Consider the following 22,481-nt stretch of genomic DNA (forward strand, 5'->3'; position numbering starts at 1 on the left):
TGGAACAGGTTGCCCAGAGAGGTGGTGGATGCTCCATCCCTGGAGACGTTCAAGGCCAGGTTGGACGAGGCCCTGAGCAACCTGATCTAGTTGGAGATATCCCTGTTCCTTGCAGGGGGGTTGGACTAGATGACCTTTGAAGGTCCCTTCCAGCCCTAACCATTCTATGATTCTATGATTCTAACTCTCTCCCATTCCAGCCCTGCCACGTACTCAGAGAAGGAGAATGCAAGAGCAAGACAGGAGCAACCTGTGTTAAGGTGCAAAGGACAGCACTGCACCCTGCCAAAAGTCTTGTTCCAGGGGAGAATGAACGACCCCAGTCCCAGAGCGGCGAAGAAATACGCTTTTGTGAGAGGCAACAACTACAGCACTGAAGGAACACCCCTCAGGCCTTAAGGCAAACAGAGCTAAATTCCTTATTATTTTTCTAATGTCCTCCTCCTGCACCAAAATTTATCATTCTTGGTCTCAGCCCACTGGTCATTTAAATTTGAAGATGAACATATTCATCTCCTTGTTAGGCAAACGGGAATCTAAAGAGATTTTACCTACTTAAAATGCAAACACATTAGAAAAATAAAATTCATTTTTAAAGCTCTCCCCAAGGAGCGGGAGAATTATTAAATAAGAACATTGGAAAAATTAATCACAAAAGTTGTAGATGACTAACCGTTCACTCTGGCACGTGTAGGTGGGTGTGCAAGCACACACACATCATTTACATCAGGCTCTTAATTGTGTAATAAGTTTTACTGAGTACAACAGTGGAATTTTCCAGTTTTTGCTCTGGTGCCCTCCAAAAAGTAAAAAAGCCAAAATTTACTGCAAGGAAACATTAATACTTAAAATTAATGAAGAAATGGAGATGCTAAAGGTTCTTCCTTCACCTTAAATTAACACCAGCAAACCACTATCTTTCCATCACCAGTCAGAACTCTAAAATCACCATATTCTGTATGCGTAAGGTCTGGGCAAGAAAACCGTAATTTTGGATATATTAATTTCATAGTTTAAATTCACAACTCTCAAAAAGTTTTTGCACATGCAAGGCATTAGCACTTTGCCTCCACAGTTACGGCATATTCCAGCCCACATCCTTGCTTCCAACCTTTCACTGCTTTTTCAAATAAATTCCCTCTTAGGCTGAACTTTCTCATGCTTAGTCAGAGCCCAAAGGGAAATATGTTTTAAAAGACCAGGCCAATCATTTTTTATTTATGGGGTTGTGAAATATTTACTATATATTCCATTTTGAAAAAAAAAAAACACAAACCAACACAATTTTCTTTTCTTCTTGTAACTAAATAATGCCACACAGTGGAGACACACACTCCTCCTGGATGCTGTCCTGCACACAGGTGATGGGTCTGAAGGCATTTAGCCAAGAAATTGGAAAGAAAAACATTTTGTTGGCAGCCTACGACATCCTCAAACCCAGATGAAAGTTAAGTGTCCCCCCTACAATCGAATGCCCTGTCTTAGCCCAGCATCCAGCTACAATCTAGCACACGATAAGCAAGTATCATACTACTATGAGTGGGGAAGAAGAAAATCAAGCTCACAGATGACAGCATAGTCATATTTCATTTTCAAAAGACATGCCCATCACCAATCTGATGAGAATTGCAGACAACTGCTAGGAGTTGGGATATATTCACAACTAAAACATATCTTGCATTGAGGCATAAATGCTTTGCTACGTCTAGGTACGTGGTAAGAGGGACTGAAGATCTGGCAAACAGAAACGACTCAGACATCGTAAGGCACCCACTAAAAAACTGCCACAATGTGGGAGCTTCAGGAAGAAATTTTTTACATTGAGGGTGCTGAGGCACTGGACCAGGTTGCCCAGAGAAGCTGTGGCTGCCCCATCCCTGGGATTGTTCAAGGCCAGGTTGGATGAAGCTTTGAGCAACCTGGTGTAGTGGAAGGTGCCCTTGTCCATGGCAGGGGGGTTGGAACTGGATGATCTTTCAGATCCCTTCCAACCCAAACCGTTCTGTGATTCTATGATCCAGCATGAGAGCGCTGAAGAAGCTGGCAATGTCCCTGGCAGCCAGTTCTGCTGTACCTATGCCATGTGCTTCCCTCTGGGTTATGGCAAAGCTCAAGCTGGGAGTCAGGCTCTGAACCAGGGACGGTGATGGCACTCAGCTACGAACACAAAAACTGAGATACTGGGTTGTCCTGTCTGCTCCATCACGTACATAGCTGGGACTGGAGTACCTCTTCTGAAGTTCACCTTGGTACCTCTTGTATTATAATGATATCTACCCTTAAACACAGGCACTTGTAACGCTGTGACACTGCAGCAGATCCCGTGCCTCCCTGCCTTCCTTGGCATCTGCTCCTATGTGACACAGCACAAGGAAAACATGCCGACTGGCTTTTCCTTCCCTTGATTGTGCTGGTAGAACTGGCAGTCCTGGAGTTGAAATGCTTCTCAGCATTTTATAATTGTAGCATGCAGTATAATTTTGGTCTGCACTACTGCAGTCTGTCACTCGAGAGGAGAGGGAAGTGTAGTTCCTCCCTTTCTCAGCCTCTTCTTGAGGGTCTGTTTTGAGCTGGAGAGGATGCTAAAGCCTGGACTGCACCAAAAGAGCTCCAGAACTCTTCGTATCACCAGCTGCACCCTGTCTTCCCTGGATGACGTATTGGTCTTTTTCTCTTTGTAGGACACCAGTACCTGTGTGAACCTTCAATTACACAAACTTTGTACCCCCAACGCAATGACACAACAGACTTCAATTAGGGAAAGCAACACATAATACACTAAAAAGTTGCTATGAACTGGGAAGGGTGATCAAGTCTGGCCACAGAGGGAAAGACAAGACTTTCAGTTTAATTGCAGCAAAGAGGAGCTAAGATTGGCTACTGGCAGAAGGTCCCACCTGGGGCTGGCAGGGAAAGCACTGGGAAAGGTCTCGTGTCTGAGAGGTTGAGGAACAGTCTGCACAGTGCACTTCTGAAGAACACATTAGAAAAACGACCTTGAGGATGCTCTTATCTATGCAGCAATGAAACCTTCTGGAGCCCAAATCTACTTTTAAAATTCTTGCAAGCTCACAGGTGTCAATGCCAGCCCAAATTTTTGACAGTGACAAGTACCAATACCACCTAGCCATTTTAACCCTGTCTTTGTGCAAGGGGAAGGAGCCCTCTTGAGATGACCAGAAGGGAAAGTGCCTTCAAACGCCAGCTCAGAGTCATGAACGGTAGTTTCAGGAGCAATCAGCAGCTACTCCTAATGAACAGACCCTGGCTGTCCTCACATACAGTCTGATGAATTCCAAGGAACTCAGGCCAGCGCCTTGCAGCAGGCTGAGCTTGTCTCTGGCACGGTCCTTCCCACACTTCCCGCACCAGGGTCCCTAACTCCAGTAGCTCTGCCAGTAAGACCCCAGCACACGCCACGTTTACCTGACCACGGGGCAGCGTTTCTCCCTCCCTCAGCAAGCCCAGCTGCAAACCACCTGCTCTGTGGGAGACAAGAGGGAGGCTACAGACCTGCCTTCTGCTGCCGCTGCGCAGGGCAGGGGGTTACTGCCCCTCGGCTCAGCTCTGCGGCTGCTCCCGCTGCGGCTGTGCTCTGCCAGCTGCCACCGGCCCCTGCTCCGCAGGCTGCTCCAGCCTGGGGGGGCTGGGGCTCCAGCCTGGGGGGGCTATGATGCTGCTGACCATGGCTTGGATGTAGCCCCTCTCCCATCTGTGCTGCCGCTGTCCTCAGCCTTGCCTCAGGCACGTCCTTGGTTCCACCAGTTCCCATATACCTTTCTCCCCAGTGTCCAGCCACAGGACCATTAAGGGCTCTGGTAAATTCATTTTTTTCCAATAAATACAGTCACTTCTCCGAACCCTTCAAAGGGCAACATGGAGAGACTCCTGCCTCTTTCCAGGAGAGATTCAGGCAGGACACTCCCTCTTCAGTGCTAGAACTTCCCACCCACTCTGGAAAAACTTCACTCCATGATGGTCTGGGAAGAGCCGCTCCTTGGGGTATATGCAGGTGATGGAACACTGTGACAGAATACCCAAAACCCACTTTTTGCCCCTTCTGCAACTTGATAATAATAACACAGCAGGGTGGTCTGAAATACCTACTAAATATCATCAGTTGTGAGAGATCCTAATAAGGATTTTCAAAAATTATTTGCAAACAGGAATAATGGGTTCCAACACAACAGAAAGGCCAACAGACACAAAGGAAAAACAGGCTGTGTTACTTGGGATCAGTCTTGGGATTTTGTGGGATCTGACCCAGGGGTTTTCAATCTGTGGGGCTGGCCACAGCAAGCACAAATGTACTAGGAAAGTTGCTCCCATTTACGCTAGAATTTCAGGCATGAGTGAAGGAAGCTCTCAGGCGCTGCCAGGCAGAGGATGGTCTGGGCTTTGATGAAGGGAGTGGAGCATCTCCCTTCTGAGAAAAGGCTGAGGGAGCTGGGTCTCTTTAGCTTGGAGAAGAGGAGACTGAGGGGGGACCTCATGAATGTTTATACATATGGAAAGGGTGACTGCCATGAGGATGGAGCCAGGCTCTTCTCACTGGCATCCAATGACAGGACAAGGGGAAATGGATCTAAGCTGGAACAGAGGAGGTTCCGCTTAAACATGAGGAAGAACTTCTTCCCAGTAAGGGGAACAGAGCACTGGAACAGGCTGCCCAGAGAGGCTGTGGAGTCTCCTTCTCTGGAGATGTTCCAAACCCGCCTGGACACATTCTGGTGTGATCGGATCTAGGTGGTGCTGCTCCAGCAGGGGGATTGGACTAGATGGTCCTTTGAGGTCCCTTCCAATCCCTGACATTCTGGGATTCTGTGACACAGACAGGATTTGTACGCTGGGCCCTCAGGCATCTCCCAAATGGGGGAGTCTGCCGAAGAGCTGTGTTGGAGTAACCTGCTGGCAGCATGAGCACAGGGATCCGCTGAGAGAGAAACAGCACAAAATCCAGCTTTGCCTCTTGAACAGAACTGCACGCACACAAAGCAGGAGACAGGAGACAGAAAGAACGGGATCTACCAGAAAACAACCATTAGTGGTCTTTAACCGCCAGCAAATGTCACTGAATTGCCATAGTAACAAACTGCAACACCACGAGGAATGAGAGCAAGCGGAGCGTTTGAACTGGCTGTTTTAGTAGAACTGTTTTTTCACGTTGTCTTCCTGCACATCCCAGAGTAACTGGCCGGTGGCATCCCAGCAGTCCGGCAGGGCAAAGCTCCCACTCCCGGCTAGCACTGCCTGTGAGCAGCCTGAGAGCTGGTACTGATTTTAAACTACAACTTGCTGGTCATGGTCCTCAAAAAAGCTGTTACCAGGGCAGAAGAACAGCGCCAACTGCGCTATCAGCAAGCTCCCCTGAACTCAGCCAGCCTGGCTGGCACACCGGAGATGAATTCAAGGTTCCAAAATCACTTCTTCTTGATTCTTCCCAATTTTAACAGCATTTTATTTAAAGATTACAGGGATGGTAAGACTCCTCCCCACGAGACTAATCAGCATTACTGCATTGGGCTCAGGACTTCTTCCTTGAGAAGAGGAACACTTAATAAGTCTCCAACAGCTAACCAGACACACATGAAGTTAATAAACCAGCTACACTTTAAGGAACCTTCAGCTTTCAGCAATTCTTCCCCTCCCACTTCTCCATGCATTTGTTTTCTGCTTTCTCTCACAGGGCACAGAAATGCAATCCAACAGCGCACGGCCGTGCCCAGCAGAGAGGGACTGGGCTGCAAGCCCAGAGCCCTGCGCTCTCTTCCTTTGCCACTCGCCCGCTGGTTGCCTCTGGCAAATCACTTTCTTTCCACCCTGCTGCTTCCCTGCCTGCCTGCAGAATACCAAACTCCTCTGTAAAGTGATTCGATGCTCATCCAGGCAAAAGTTATGGTTATCTTGGACGTGCTCCTGTACATAAATTCCTCTTTCCTACAGAAAAGAATAATACCAAAATCCAATAGCCTCAATATTACAATCCATAATCTGTAGCAGAGTTACAGATCTGGAAACAGAGAAGGCCACCACGCTCTGGAGACCACGGCTGTGCTGGTGGGAGCTCGTACTCCCCTCTGCCTCCTGGGGACGAGCCCAGAACTGAGCTGTCAGCATGGAGACCGTCCTGGGTTTTCTTCTTAACCCAACCACAGCTCCCAGGTACAGCCACTGCCACGGGTAGGACTGCTGATCCAACCCTGGGGCCAGCCTGGCTCTTAAAACTATTGTCCCCAGACTGTGACGTGCACTGAACGCAGCCTGCTTCGTGACCCAGCACAGCGCCAACACCTGTTCACGTCCAAGGTGATGTTTCTCTCCCACAGCCGTGTCTCCGGCCCGCTGTCCCTGCTGGTGCAGGGCTCGCGGACCCCTGCTTGCCAGTGGTTTTATTTAGCTACCTGTCAGGATGCCAAGAATTTCCCGTGGTATGTGAGCAGCAGGAGAGAAACTGTTTTTGCAAAGTTTGTAACTCCCCTAAAAATGACTGGAATTTTCATGGAGAGTGATGGCGCAGATCTAGCCCAAACAGCACCTTCCCGAGGACTTCCAACAGTCTGGAGCAAATCACGGAGGCATATGAGCCTCTCAGAAGAGACTGCCAGACTCTTCTACAGGAACAGTCAGTGTCCTAGATGTCAAATTGGCCACTCTCGCCTAGGAAAAAATATCAAATAGAAAGTTCTTCTTCAAAATCTCTCTCCCCTCTGCCAGTCAAAGTTGGTAGCAGCTACACAAGCCTTTTTATTAACACATTAGCACTGTGGCTTGCATTGTTTTCTTCTCTCTACATGTGGGAATTCTGGTCTTGGACCCCGAGCCAAGGCTAGAAAAGTAGCTCCCAAAGCCATGCGACTAGGTCCTCATGAGCACACCCTCTCCTCAATATCACAGATCTGTGTCTCTTCAAGAATAAGTACAGAAGAAAAAAAAAAAAGGAGAAGTCCCAGAGATACAATCTATAGACTAAAAACCCCAAAGGCTGAAAACAACCAACTAAGTGCAATAGTTTTTCCTCAAGGGGGTCTTCAAAGTGCCTTCCCAGCTGGAAAATCTAAACACCACTGTCTCCTCTTTAAGCAGGCAGCAAACCAATAACTGGCCTCAGCTTGCCCCATGGCTCCCTTCTTTCCAGGAAAAAAAGGGCCAGGCCAGCCCTTCCCGCAGCAGCCCCTTCTTACCACAGCCCTTCAGACCCGAAGGCAGCAGCACGTGACAACTCAGCTTCACCCACCACGTCAGTAACTCACCCCGACTCGCTCTCAGGACCGATACAGCCAGATGCAGACTTTGCCTCCCAAGCACAAATCCCGCCTCGCTGCTCTCAGGGCCAGTCTCGGGAGCACAGCCCACTGCCACCAAAGCTCAGGGACTCCTGGCACCAAGCCACGGTGCCCTTGCTGTGCTCTGCAGAGGCAGCGGCCGAGATGTCTCCCCACTTGCCACGCAAGGTTGCCTTCACCAAAACGTTTCGGATGCCTGCTGTGGCCATGAGTAACAGCTGCCTCTAAAAAGTCACCACGGAGAAAACTGGAACAGCTTTTAAAAACCTGCAGTTTAGTTATTTGCCAGACCCACTGCTGGTCAAGGAAGCTCCTCACCCACACTAGTTTAGGATGGATGCCCAGAGAGAAGCACGTGAGAGAAAACGAGATCTTGCTGTATCTCCTAAATACTGAGAAATTCTGGAAGAAGGCAGCAAACCATGCCTGCAGAGACCATGGATCTAGAGGTTCCCAATGAGACAGAAATAGCACAGGAAGATGTGAACAATACAGATGTGTGCAACAGAAAGGGTGTAAACAGCCAAATCGGGTCGCAGAGGAATAGCAGTGGAGCAGCAGGCAAAACAAAAATAGCAGGAAAGGAAAGATAAATAAAAAATTCCTAAAATATATGAAGAGCAAACAGACTGACAAGGAAACAAGAGAGCCATTGAGTGGAAAAAGGAGAAGAGCCATGCAGAGCAACCAGGGTAGGCCAAGGATTTAATCCGGCCCCAGAGGGGAAGGCACAGGGAGGAAAGAAGACAGCTGAACTATTTCACTGCAGCAGCAAGGAGGGGAAGAGGAAGATGACTTTGTCAGGAAATTACAACCATCTGCACTTAGGAACAGCAGCACCGGCCAAGCAGTTTCATGTTCACTCTGTAAGACAGGTGACACGCCTGGCCTGTTCTTCCACCAGGACAGATAGCTGTGGTGGATCTTCCTTCCCCATCTCCTAGCCCACCACTCACCGTTTCCCTGCTCTGGTGGCTTGGTCTTGCCTCCAGCTCGTTCAGCCAGATGAGACTATTTTGGGATAGCAATGAGCGTGGCAGGTAAAAAGGGGGTTCAGCAACTCCTGCACTGGGGAGGCGGCCAGATGCGGACAGAAGATGCTGCATGAAGATGGAAGCGGTCCCTGCCTCTGCTCCCAGCTCCAACTCCGCTGCTACCATGGCAGCTCCTCTGAAGCTTGGTGCAGAGAGCAGCTGCTTGTCACTGACCTCTCCCAGAGACTTCTGCCTCTGACTTTCCCTTCTCCCTCGCTCCCCAGGATCTGGCCACCACAGCAGAGGCAGTTATGTCCACAGAAATCCCTCTATGGCTTGAATGACATGGGGTCTGCCCACACAGCAGAGGCAAGAACTCTCACGCTTTTTTCCTTCTTACTCTCCACACCTCACTCTGCCCTGCCTTTCTCAGCCAAAAAAAATGCTGTGACAGGTAAGAAGGGGAAAAGCTGAGTTACAGAAAAAAACATCTCTGCATAAGGTGGTTCCAAAGCTCTGGCAAAAAGGATACTATGCCCAAAACCTGAATAACAAGCCCAGGATGGACACAGACTAGCACAGAACACAGTGGGGCCCCATGTCAAAATTCAGAGCAAGGAGGCCAGGAGATGAGCCTGGAGACTCAGGGTAAGTAGAACACTGACAGGCAGCAGAGCACCTACTGAAAAAGAGACAACAAGAGAGGCAACAGGAGCCTGGGATGGAGTTTCCCTGCCCACACATGTCACTGGATCAACAGCAAGGGCCCAGCTGCAGAGCCCACCTCCCCTCGTGTGGGCACCAGGAGTGGGTATACACTGTGTGATGGTTGGATGCCACTGAGAGGTTTCGGCTCAGAGCTGAGGATCTTCATGCAGTCAGTCCTGCTTCCTTCTGCAGACAGAAAGCCAAGACACCCCTATGCCAATCCCAGCTCTTCACAGAACGGGCTTGAAGAAACAGATCAAAGAAGGTGGCATGATTGTACTTTTCAATTATCAGTTTTCTTTACTATCTACCTAACATTTTATACCCACTCAGGGCGAGTTTGGTGCTTCCAAGCTGACCTCTGTAACTACCAAGGTTGGTAACTTACCTTCCCAATGGAACCTGTGGCTCTCGCCTAACACGACATTCGCAAAATCCAGGTCAGCAGAGACCTCAGGAGTCTCTTGTCCAACCTCCTGCTCAAAGCAGGGTCTGCTCTGAGCTCAGACTCGGTTACTTGGGACTTTATCCAGGCTGGTCTTGTAAACCTCCAAGAACGCAGAAGATCTCTGGACAGCCTGCTCCGCAGCATGGGGAAAAGCTCTGGCCTTCAGCACAGCCTCAACTTCTCTTCTTTCCACTTCACGCTCACCATGTCTCACTCTCCCACCACTGCGCACTCCGTCTTCCCCATCACCCCCTCGCAGGGGCTGCCCCCAGGTCCCCCCGACCCACCTGCTCCGCAGCCCCGGGGCCTGCGCCGACCCCACCCCGCTTTACCAACGTCCCCCCTCAAACCGGAGCTTTAAGGCTCAAAAACCCTGCCAGACTTGATGGCGCCGGAGCGCCGGGCAGCACCCAGCGCGGTGCCCCCGAGGGGGCTGATGCGGCGGGAGCGCCGCTCGCTGCCGCCCGCCGCCCCCCCCAGCACCGCGCGGCTCCCCGGGGCACCGCGGCCGCCGCCGCAGCCCCTCTCCCCGCGCAGCCCGTGCCCGAGCCGGCCGCCCCGACAGCTCTGCCCCGGCGCCTCCCGCCCGCCGCCGCCATCCCCGCGGCGCGGGCCGCCCTCTGCCCGCCCCGCCGCCTCCCGCCCGGCTCCTCACACCGCCCGCTGCCCGCACCCGGCGCCGCCCCGCCACATGCCCGGGGTGCCGCGCTCTGTACCCTCGACGGGAGAGCGCCCGCACACGCCGAGCCCCGTCCCCCCGACGCCGCCCCAGCGCCATGAGTACTTACTGCCTTGTGAGGCTCCTTCCCCTGAGGCGGCTTCAGTGTCTGCAAAGAGAAAGAGCTGCACTTAGACCCGACGGCCGCCTCTGCCCCGCGGCGCCTCGGCCGCCCCCGGCGCCCCGCTCGCTCTCCCCCGGCTGCCGGCGGCTCCCGGCGCGGCCGCTCTGCCAGAGGCCCGGGGTGCCTCGACGGGGCGGCGGCGGCCGGCAGAGCGGGGAGCGAGAGGCTGCCGGGCCTCACCGGGCACGGGGCCCCGCAGCCCTTCGGAAGAGCCCCCAGAGCGGGGGCTCTCCGCCCCGGAGCTGTGGCGGGGGCCCGGTTTCCAAACAGGACGGCGGAAGGGCCGCGTGCGCGCAGGGAGCCGCTCCGAGGAGCCTCCGGGAGCTCGGAGAGGGCCCTGGAGCGGTGCGGGGTGTGCGGGGCCGCCCGCCGGTGCTCTGCCCGCGGCTCTGCCCGAGGAACGGCGCTGCCACCGCCCGTCCTCCCGCCGCAGCCCGGCCATGTCGTGTCGACCCCGGCCGAGGCGTGCACGGAGCGCGCGGACGCATCCGGACGGTCCCGGCTGTCGCCAGCGGAGCTCATGATGCCTTTCGCCATTTCTGCGGAAGGTTCCTCGAACTCGCTCGCGTGCTGAATTCCTGCACGAGGGCTGTCAGCCCAGGGGGGCCAGCGGTGCGCAGCGCACCCAGCTCGGCCGCCCACGGGAGATGGCACAGCCGGCCCCGCTGCCGTGCCTCCCCGCCAGCCACAGGGAGCGACCGCAAAGCCTCTGCACGAGATGGGCCGTGAGAATCCTGCCCTGGGATACACTGTCCTATCCCGGCCTTCCTGACGGCACGTGTAAGGATGGGAGAAAAGGCTCCCTGCGCTGTAACGAGTGGGACAGCAAGGAGCACACAGCAAAGATCACGTTCGAGCCCTGAGCGAATGCAGTGGGCAAAGCTGCACGCTGGGAAACAAAACCCAATGTTACAAGTCAAGGATCATAAATGATCAGGATTTCCAAGCCATTTTGAAGTGTTTCATGTTCATCCTAAATTGCATATACTGTATGTCACATTATCTAATAACATAACCGCGTTTCAAAGTATTCCGTATGTCTCCTGGAATCACGCTCGCATTACTCTGAAAACCACAGCTGCAGAATGTCCCAGCATTTTTGAATTTAAAATTTGCAACCTCAAGTAATGAACACTGTTTGCATTTAATTTCCTTATTTCTTAAAAATAATAAAAACAAAATGATTGTGGGTTTGTGAATCTGTACAGTTCTACTTGATTAACCTGCCTGATTAGATCACTTTTCGAGGCAACGATATTAATTTGGCGCAACTTCACAAACTGAGGGGCCAGATCAGAAACTCAGCACCATGTGCAAAACCCTCAACAGCCAAACCCCTGTGTTTTTCCACAGCTGCTACTTGTTTGAATTACCACCTATCACTCAGGGAAAAAGCTAGCTGTGGCACAACGGAGTCCTGCAAAATGCTGTCCTGGCGTTCACAGACAATGGCATAAATAAACCATAAAAGATATGTAGTATGCACGCACCAGGCCATTTCTGTCATTTAAACAGCTTTAAAAAGTACTTTAGTCAAACATTACAAGAACCGAGCAACACACAAAGGTTTAAGCAGCAGCCATTTCTGAACTGTGTTAAGAAATGTTGTTACTCTTAGTCGTAAGACAGACTAAAGTCTTCATGAATTAAAAAAAAAAAGCACCTAAAAATCCCCTAACAGCCCACTCTACTTTGGGCTGAGACCAAGTAATTACAGCTTTAAAACAAAAGACCAATTTCTGAGAAAGTTGCAAAAATAAGTGAGAGTAGGGAGGTCGGCAGGAAAGCTGGGAAAGAGGCAAGTTAACTCCTGTGTCTCAAATAACTTCCTGCATCTCCTATAAAAATCTGCTGCAGCCTGGGAAACGTGCACAGTAAAAACTGGATGCTTGGGGTGCCACACAGAGGGATCCCCCAAAACGCTCTGACTTTTCAGTAGCAGATAATCATACAAATGAAATCCAACTTTCTTCAGCTCAGAAGCACCATCTCTCCTCAGGAACGGTTATTTCACCATTAATTTTCAATTTCTCACCTCAAAGTTGGTTCAGTCACAGAACTGCTCCAACTCAGACTCCAAAAACGTGCACTTTGGAAAAACTTGGCGTTTTTCTGTATTCACACTTTGAACGAATCATCTTCCTTTTCGTATTTTTGGAATCGAGCAGAAGTCATCCTTAGAAAATATTAATCCAAAACTTGAAAAGCTTTGAGAAACTTTTTAACAACTGGTTGAACTAGAAACTTTGCCTGAAGAAAACAATCCCACTCCGGTGCATTCGGCACCCATTCCGACGACGGCAGAGCAGCCGCTCGGCTGGCACAGGCACACCCGTGCGGGATGGTAACGGAGGGCTGACCGGTGCAGAGAAAGGCAGCACAGCAACTAAATAATGGAAATAAATAATACAGAAAAACAACCTGAGCAAAATCATCGTTCAGCCCAGAAAAGCTTATCTGGAAGCAGAGAACTTCCACCAATTCTTAGAACTCTCGCCATATATCCTGCGAGGGTTAAACTTGAGCCTCGCTCTTTTCTTTCATTTGCTTTCTGAAGAATTCTCCGTTGGGTAAAAATCTCCCTTGCTTGGCCTCAGCCCAGAGGTTTTTAAATTTACTTTTTGAAAGTCTAATAAAGTAATTTCAGCCATATTTTTTTTTCGAGTTATCCAAAAGTGAAATAATTTTCCTGACCCAAAACACGCCGATGTTTTGCTGCTCGTGTTGCTTAAACACAACCCAACCGTACAACCCCGAACTTTCTAGCTGCCTGACTCCTGAGGGGAATCCAAACCTTTTAACGACTTGAAAAACCCCACGTGAGCTCAACAACAAGCCCTGTAAGCGACACGTTTTCAGGGCCTGGCTTGCACGTGGGCGAAGCGGCAACGTCCGTCAGCGCCGACGGCCGGGACGGAGCCCTCCGCCGTCACCAGGAACGCGCAGCCTTTCTGCTCCCGCGGAACCCCGGCAGGAGGAAGGAGCCGGGAATCTGCAGGGCTGCACAACAGCTCACAAAGGAGCCTTTCAGCTCGACAATGTAACTTGTTTTGGGTTTTTTTTGGTTTTTTTTTGTTGGGTTTCTTCTTTATTTCATCTGTGCGTTTCGGGGAGGCGAAGGGGAAGGAGCACAACCTTTTCATTTCTTCCTTGAAGAAACGTAGCGAGGATATTTCTTACCTACGTTTCTTGTTCTCTGCAGGACCCTTTACACGGGGTTTTCCGGGCACGCATCTCGGCTTTCAGAGCGAAGCAGACAGGGAGCTTTGCTCCTACGAGGCAGCACGTCTTGAACAAGAGCTGCCTCAACCCTTTGCATCTGCAAACTGCCAGGAGATCAATCGCTCCCTGAAATTCTCCAGCCAGTGCTGAGCACCACAGGGAAGGCTCAAGAAACTAAGAAAATGAGAAAATGCTCAGTTTTCCAATAAGAAACCACCCATTCCTGAAGGCAGACAAGGAAAAAAATCAACCTAAAGAACACAGGTCACCTCCACCACAGCTTCTCTACAATGGAGATCTAGAAAGGAGACAGGTGCAGCTATAAAAAAGCCCCAACAAACTAGGAAATTTCTCCCAAAAATGACCATTACAAAGAAAAATGCGATGTCACCACTGTGAGAGTCTTAATGTGAAACTGAACAACTCAAAGGATGAGAAGAAATTTAAGTTTTGCATCGGACAAAACGAGCGACTGACAAGCAAGGACTGACTGCAAGAGCAGAGAGGGCAACAGACCTCCCACCCATGCTGGCCACGAGCCACAAGCCCCAGGCTCCCCTGCTGCAGCTCCAAACTGGACCCCGAGATGTACAAAAACCAGCTTAGAAATATCCCAGTTCAAAGCAAGAACAACTTGGGACCTCTGAACCTGCCATCCCGGGGACAGAGGTTGTGTCACCGAATGATGACAGCGGGGCTGGTGAAACAGATGGGTTTTTCAGTTGTTCTGCCCCAAAGGTCCAAACCAGATCAACACAATGACTATTTGCTGTCCCTTTTGCACCACCAGCTCTGTCCATCTGCAGGACCAACCCACAGATTGGCCAAGGACCATCAGTGACACAGGAACCACACCAGAAAGCAAAAAGCAGAGGGCTGTTCAAGGGGAAGGGGTGTATCCTTCAGCAAATCACAAAACCCAGATTGTTTCTGCCCGAATGCCCCAAAAGCCCTGGAAGAAAGCACCTAATGAGAAGAAAAAGGGGCCTGAGTTCCCTCTAGCTACTCTGAGGCTGAGCTGGTGAGTTTACCCAGCATCAGTCAAACCTTCGGGGAAAGGCAGCTGCTACGTGACTGATGGGTGGCCCAGACCTCGGAGAAACCGCAGCTGACGCTTGGAAAACGCATCAGGCAAAGAGGGAATGCCAGGTCCTGCCGCTGCAACACGGCTCCTTCCTCGCCCAGCCAGAAAGAAAGGGCTAAAAGACTCAGGAGCTGAGTTGCTGGTGTGTAGCAAGCCAAGGCAGCTCCATTTCCAGGGCTTCGGGGACGAGCAGAGCCAGGAGAGCTGGCTTGCCAGTGCCTCGGCGTGTTAGCCAAGACATGGGCTGAAGACACGCAGGGAGAAGCATCGCTACAGGCTCGGGGAAGAGTGGCTGGAGAGCTGCCTGGCGGAGAAGGACCTGGGGGTCTTGGTTGACTACCGGCTTGATATGAGCCAGCAGTGTGCCCAGGTGGCCAAGAAGGCCAATGGGATACTGGCGTGTATCAAGAATAGTGTGACCAGCAGGAGCAGGGAAGTGATCCTGCCCCTGTACTCGGCACTGGTGAGGCCGCACCTGGAATATTGTGCCCAGTTTTGGGCCCCTCGCCTTAAGAGAGATATTGAGCTCCTGGAGCGAGTCCAGAGAAGGGCGACTAAACTGGTCAAGGGGCTGGAAAATAAAACTTATGGGGAGCGGCTGAGGGAGTTGGGGCTGTTTAGCCTGGAGAAGAGGAGGCTGAGGGGAGACCTGATTACAGCCTATAAATACTTGAGAAGGGATGGTGGGGAGGTGGGGGAAGGGCTCTTTACATTAGTGATGGGTGATAGAACAAGAGGAAATGGGCATAAGCTTAGTCAGGGGAGGTTCAGGTTGGATGTTAGGAAGTATTTCTTCTCTGAAAGGGTTGTCAGCCACTGGAATAGGCTGCCCAGGGAGGTGGCTGAGTCCCCATCCCTGGATGTGTTTAAGAACAGGGTGGATGATGTACTTAGGGATATGGTTTAATGGGGATTAGGAACGGTTGGACTGGATGATCTCTAAGGTCTTTTCCAACCTAGAAATCTATGAATCTATGAGAACATGCAAAGTGCAGCATCACATCCTCCACGTGCGTGTAACCACCCAGTTATCTCGCGCGGGGCACCACAGCGCAACACCAGCCCCTTCTTTACAGGAACCCTTAGATACACCTGGCAATAAAAGCATCTTCCACAAAAATTTCTTTCAGTCCTGCGCTCTTACGCTATTTCCAGCACTGTTCCGTGCACGATTCTCACTGGATAATATCACACAGGACTTTCCTCCATATAATCCTCTTTTGGTTTTTTTTCCCTACCTCTGCATCCCATGCACATCCAACGGCACGTTGTTTCTCCGCAGACAGGTACGCGGCCCGACTGCCTTAACTGCCAGCTCAGGTTCAGTTTCTCAGAGAATCACATTTACAGAGTTGCATCGAGTTTTCCGTTTGATTTCTTCTTGAGGAGTGTACGTGAATAAATATCTCGTTTTGATTTTTATTGTCTTAAGGCAAATCAAATGCGCTTTAAATGTTACTACTACATGCGTCAATGTACAGCAACATAAAACTCCCATTTTCTAAGGTTCACACATATAAATTGTGCTTCTCCACCTCTGATGGGAAAATTACTAATAAATTTCCACATTCAAAATTTTGAAAATTTCCATCGTCTATAGCTACACATTAAAAACGCTTTGGAAGCAAAAGGTAAAATCATGGCTGAGTTCAAGAGAAAACTATGGATATCAATTGTACATGTGGATGCCCATGCATGCACAGCATTTAATACATAGTTTGATTTCATGATCGAACAGAAATAAATGTATAAACACAAATCAACTGGATCACACACTAGGAGGTGACCTCATACTAATGTATCTCCTAAAATTCCAGATGAATTAAAGATCCCATAGTGCTTGGGGAAGAGAAGTAAAATAAAAGCAATCCTTGTCCCAAATCTAAATCCTGCAATTATTATTGCAAAATTGTTGCAATGCTGTGATGCAATAGCAAAGCACTCTGCATGTCAGCAAATCACTGCCACTTGCTATTATTTTATGGATTTTTTTTTCTTAAACTGTAGAGTGAAGCTACTTTGCAATTATATTTAAAAGACTTTGAGGAATTTTGTTGGTATTTAGAAAGGAATACGAGCCTTGAAAAACAATTCTGCATGTATCTAAGGATACAGAAGCAGCTCTGTGATGTTAAAGAGCACAGGAGAACTACGCAGCCATGCAATTAAAGGATGTATTACGAGACTCTGAAGAACTCTGAGAAGTTCAGGATGCATGTTAGCTTTTCAGCTATGCATTTGCTGACTTCGAGAGTTCACACACTTAAAATTTAATATTGCATTAGCCTTCGTTGTTCCTGGATTTTCAAACTTTTCACTGGGAATTTCCTTTATGCTCCTTTAGACATTCCAGTCAATCGTTTTATTGAAGACCACGTGCGCCGATACTGCCAGTTACAACTGAGGAGCTAAAGCAGATGCTCCTACAATTCTGACACAGACTTCAGTGCTCAACTCAGGTGAAAAAAATAAAACCACCAAAAGGCTCACGAGCTAGTTTCAAACTCCTGTTGTTCTGTTACTTCAGATATATATTTCTCCAGATTACACAGACTACACTAATTGTACAAAACACCAAAAAAACCTTTCCCGTTTCTGCACATAAGCAGCAGTGAATTGGCCAGACTTACAGAAAATTCCAATAAAAGTCACTCCTGACTAAGCACAAGACACTTCAGACACACAATACATTTGGAAAGTGACCTCAGCTGACAGCAGGTGTAAATTCAAGTATCATTTTGATTTTAACACAAAAATACAGCAGTATAGCAATGCCAATATCTGACTTGGTATCTTCCCATCCTGACTTAACAGGGATGGACCGAAACACCCAGCTGGGCAGGAGCACGGAGCACCCCGGGGAGATGCCTCCTCCTGCGGTGGTAACTACACTGCTGGCACCGTGGTACCTGCCAGGAGAAAATTCTGGATTTGCAGCTCTCCCAACACACAGCAGTGCCCCCAGAGAGCCCTGTGCCCCCAACGCCACAGCTGCTCCTGACCTCGGAAGAAATATCGCTGGAGCAGGGAGCCCCAAAGCTTAGACAGCCCCCAAATTTATCCTACGAACGGGCCACCCGAAAGAAGCGCTACCGATGAACACAGAAGCCGCAGAGAGATCTTCAAGACCTTCCCAAAAAATAGTCCCTGAACCTGAAAGTCACCCCAGGATTCCCAAAGATTTGAGCAGGAGTGAGATACCTCTGTGCGCTCGCACATGGGTCTGGAAACAGTTGTAATACTTGTATTTCTTCCCACATATTCCGCACTCGTAAGACCCTGAAAAACAAGACAGAAAAGCACACATCACCATATTAGATCAGGAAAAACAGCCTCACCACATACTTATCCATAAACTGGGGACAAAAGAATGTAGTTTGCAGCAAAGTAATTTTTGGAAGGTTCATGAAGATAAATGCAGGAAATCACTATCCCAGACTCAATTCTTTTTTCAGCCTTATTTAAGATTCCTTGGCATATTACCCTGAACTTACATTTTCAGTATATCTTTTTAACTCTGCTAACATGAAAGAGCCACTCTCAAAATAGCCTGACTTATAATTTTATAATAATGACTAATATTTCCTATGGACAGAAATAACCTTGAATTACTTTTCAGTAAGTTCCTAGTATATGGGAAAAAAAAGTTTTTCAGCTGAAAAAAGAAGGCAATATGTTATCTTGAGGCAAGGAGTTTTCAAAATTTCTCAAGAAATGCACAATGTACAAATTTCTCAAGAAACCCACAGAGATTTGGTAAATATCCACCCAGAGGAAACCAAATAGATACAAATAGAACTTTTGACCTTTTTAAGGAAAAGCACATGACCACAGCAGTCTCTTCTTAGTTTGCGTCTCTAATTCCAGAAAACACACATCTGCAAACAGTCATTTCAAATGAAACCAGAGAAACAGAGCTGGGAGAATCATTTGTAATGATGAAATTATGCAATGAATTTAGCCTCTTCTGTTTATTAGACAGGCAGACAGAAATTTCCTTAGATTTGCTATTTAAGTTGATTCAATCTTTTTTTTTTTCCTCACTCTGACTTGGTGAACAGGCCATAAATTCACCTTTCAAGCTCTCGTTTGCAAAATAAATTGCATTTCTTAGCTGTCCAGCAGCAGCAAAGTAACTGGGATCCTATCTGTGCTCTTCCGTAGGGCAAGAGCAGCACTTACTCGAAGAGGAGGTGGGAGGAAGAAGGGCTGAATATTATTTTGTGTGAACGTAGCACTTCGTTTCCATGGACGCTTCCTCGCGCATCCTGCAAACAATCTTTTCCTGACCGTGCAAAACAGTGAAACTCAGGGATGAGCCACAAACAAGAACAAAACATTCCCCCCCACATCCAAATAAATATTCCCAAACGTCATTTTACAGCAATACTTACCCAGCGCTACTCAAAGCGCGCTCTTTCTAGGAATGAAACCAGCCGTATTTTTGAACATGCCATAGCCATGTTCTTTTTTTCCCACTCCCGGGCCGTATTGCTTACAGCTTGGGAAGAAAATAACCCTCCTTCCAGTCTGTAACAGCACTGAATTCCCTCTCCATCACTGTCAGCATCACTCGGGACTGTCCCTGGGGCTTGGGAGGCTACTTTGTCATTGATGCTGAAAGGGGCAATTCGCTACAGTCCGATACACAGGAGTACACATCTGAGAAAATACTCGAAAATACTGATCTTATAGTCAGTTGACTATGTCTGATCTGCTCCACGGCCTTTTAATTATCGTAGCTAGTTGTATTTTATATATAGATATACGTATATGGGACAGTCATCACCCGTGGTCGCTCCCCACTGGCTTTTCCAAGTGAAATCCTGGACATCAGCAAGTTGGCAGCACCTGCCAGTCCTCATTTTCTGCGTTCAAGGACTGATCACATTCATCGCCAACCTCCAAAATTCTTTCCTGAAAACTTTTCCAGCTGGAGCCCCAAAGCAGCACCGCCAGAAGAGGAGCGCTCCCACCGTCACTGGGGCCCCACCAACCACTGACCCTGTGCAGCAGCTCCAGTTCAGCTCTACCAACAGCCGAACGGGACTGACGCCCACCCAGACCCCGACAGCGCTGCGAGCACTGGGAAAACAGAGGAAAAACAGTGAGGGGCTCTAGGTTGAATTATTTTCCCCACTTTTCTTATATTCCCCCCTTCCTCTGAAGATAAGTCTATGGCACATAAATGCAGTTGGTGGTGCAGAAGTTCTTCAAGAAGAGTGTAACAAGTAAGTGTGCCAGTGTGAAACCCAACGGGTGCTGCCACCCTCGTGCAAGGGGCTGTGCCTGGAAAGGGTCGGAGCCAAAGGCAGGACAGGGACCGGTGCGTCCCACGGCCAATGTGGATGTCCTGAAGCACCCTGGTCTCAAGTGCAACCCGGGGAAGGTTGGAGTCACCTTCTTCGAGGGGGTACCTCTGCCCACCTCCTACGTGCGGACAGCAGAGCACTGCCCCAGGAGGACAGCGAGTCTGTGGAGGGTGTAAGGGAGGTGCGTTACAGACCTGAAGTCCTGCAGGCACCGAGACAACTCAACAGCCCCAGCTGTGTGCTCAGCACACCACCGTTTGGGGGGCAGAGGCACAAATCCTCATCTTAGAGAAAGGAGGGATGGCTCCTTTCCTTGCCACAGTAAAGGTTATTAGCGTGGAGGAAAGACGAAGTGGAACAAAAAAAAAGACATCACCACGTGTTAAAGCCTTACAAAGAACATGTCCGTGTTGCCTTGGACACGCCACGGTGGCTGTGGTTTATCTTGGACTTTGTCCACATCAGGAGGTGTCATGCGGGTTAAAGCTGTTGGTGGCAGGAGGGGAGATGGGGAAGGTTTTTGGTTAGTTGGTGCGCTCAGCTTTGCCAGGCTTTTCCTAAGCCTCGCGGCTGGAATTTGGGCAACACACCCGTTGCATCCAGAGCTTTCCCTTGCTCCCTGATCCCTGGTTAGACTTTCACACCCTTCCATCACATACCGGACGTGTATCTCAATGCATGGTCAAAAATCCAGGTCCCTGAATATCGATTTCGTGTATATCCAACGGGAGAGCCACGTTCCACTGCTTTTCCATCTAAATTGTGCAAAAAAAAAATCAGAAAAGAGCCCTTAAAGTGGATGCATTTCCAAAGAATAATGATGGCTGAAGCCTATTAAAAACTGCCAAGACCCATCTGTCCCTGTGCCTTGGTAACAAGATGTCAGAGATCACAAAGAGTTTCTTATGGCTTCTGCAGCACTATTTTATTTCGTTTAACTAGGGAGAATCCAAAGTGCTCTTCAATTACATGTGCTGAGCAGCTCAGCAACTGAGACATCAGCATCACAGCATGAATCAAGCATGTGCATGTAAGATTGATAGTCTCAAAGCAGAAGGATCCACTCTTCAGTTTTTGTCTCAGAAACATTTATGATTTAATGCATTACTTGAAAAATTCTCTCCAACATGATTCTCGCAAAGCATGGACCAGATTGAAAGCTTAAATAGTCTTGTGTAACGCTCCTCCTGATCAACTCACAGATAACTCAGTTCTCCGAAACACAAACACTGACCTGACAGTATTCCCAACATTAGAAAACCATACAATCACAGAATGGTTTGGGTTGGAAGAGACCTTCAAGATCATCCAGTTCCAACCCCCCTGCCCTGGGCAGGAACACCCTCCACTACGCCAGGTTGCTCAAAGCCTCATCCAACCTGGCCTTGAACACTTCCAGGGATGGGGCAGCCACAGCTTCTCTGGGCAACCTGTGCCAGTGCCTCACCACCCTCATTGTAAAAAATTTCTTCCTCAGATCTAGCTGAAATCTCCCCTCCCCATCCACCAAACAGTCTCTCCCCCTTTCTCTCTGACTTAAAAGGAAAGTTCCATTTTCTTTCCTCTCCTTTCTAGACAGCTCCATGGTGGACCTCTCTGCCTTTTTTCCCCAACACCCCTGCCCTGAGAAATCTCAATGTGTTGGAGCTCTTCAAATGACCCTGGCCTGAGGCCAGCAGGTGAAGCTAGCAAGAAAAAAGAAGAAAGAACAGGAAATATTGCACCTGGGAGCCGTGCGGTGCCAGAAGCACAGCACCTCCGGGGCGGGGAGACCCGGCGGTACCACGGGGGGCACAGGTGGGTGGATGTGGAGGAGCGTGGGGGCCGCAGCGGCAGGTCTCAGTCTGCTGCTGACCGGACGCTGGGTTGGAGCCAACCTCTCCGTTGGCTTTCTTTGCCTGAGATGCCCGAAGCGAGACCCCGCAGGCGAAAGGGAAACGGCCCAAAACCACAAAGAGCAGCACCGGCTCTTCGGCTGGGGGACTGCGGCCACCACCACCACCCATCCCGCTTTGCCGCATCTGCTTTCATCTGCCGTGGGGTTTTGGCTGCTCCAAACAGGTGGAAACAGAGTCTAGAGCAGTTCCAAGTGTGGAGAGAGACACGGGAAGGTGTAACCGAGCAGGAGGCAGCACAGACAAGGCCTGATTTGATGAAAACACAAGCGAATAGCAGCAACGGAGCTGGGAATCCCTGTTATAAATTGCTCCGAGTAACAACTGAGAAGATGAATACAGCATGCTCCTGCAGGAGATGAGGGACTCAGAAGAGACATAAATCTTCCAACGTGTATTTCAGCCAAGTCCTGAAGCCGAGCCCCGCAGGAAAGCCGTCTGGCACCTGGAGCCACGTGTGCCCTGAAGCCTCCAGCACCATGGCCCCGGCTCCGACAACACCTCCCGCGTTTAACCGACCGTCCCCAGCACACCACCACAGGAGATGGTCTGAGTGTCGAAGGAGGGGGATTCACTCACTCCTGATTCACCACTTCATCCTGCATTACGAATTCCTATAAAAAAATAACCATTTTCAACATCTCTATCTCAGCTTCCTTGATTGAAGGCGAGGAAAATCCTGCCGGAGCCTTGCCCTTCCGCACGGCTGAAGT

General features: G+C 49.5%; 1 protein-coding gene across 1 annotated transcript in view; it reads right to left on the reverse strand.

Moving 5' to 3' along the window:
- ZNF618 (zinc finger protein 618) overlaps positions 1-22,481 on the reverse strand; it is a 164,826-nt gene that overhangs the window by 48,357 nt on the left and 93,988 nt on the right. Inside the window, exons 5-7 of the mRNA XM_086625442.1 lie at positions 20,533-20,628; positions 17,763-17,840; positions 10,202-10,240 (exon numbers count right to left, since the gene is read on the reverse strand). Coding sequence (XP_086481568.1) covers positions 10,202-10,240; positions 17,763-17,840; positions 20,533-20,628 — 213 coding nt within the window. The remainder of the gene's footprint in view (positions 1-10,201; positions 10,241-17,762; positions 17,841-20,532; positions 20,629-22,481) is intronic.

The sequence above is a fragment of the Tauraco erythrolophus genome, chromosome 22 (assembly GCF_009769465.1).
Source record: "Tauraco erythrolophus isolate bTauEry1 chromosome 22, bTauEry1.pri, whole genome shotgun sequence".
NCBI classification, from domain to species: domain Eukaryota; kingdom Metazoa; phylum Chordata; class Aves; order Musophagiformes; family Musophagidae; genus Tauraco; species Tauraco erythrolophus.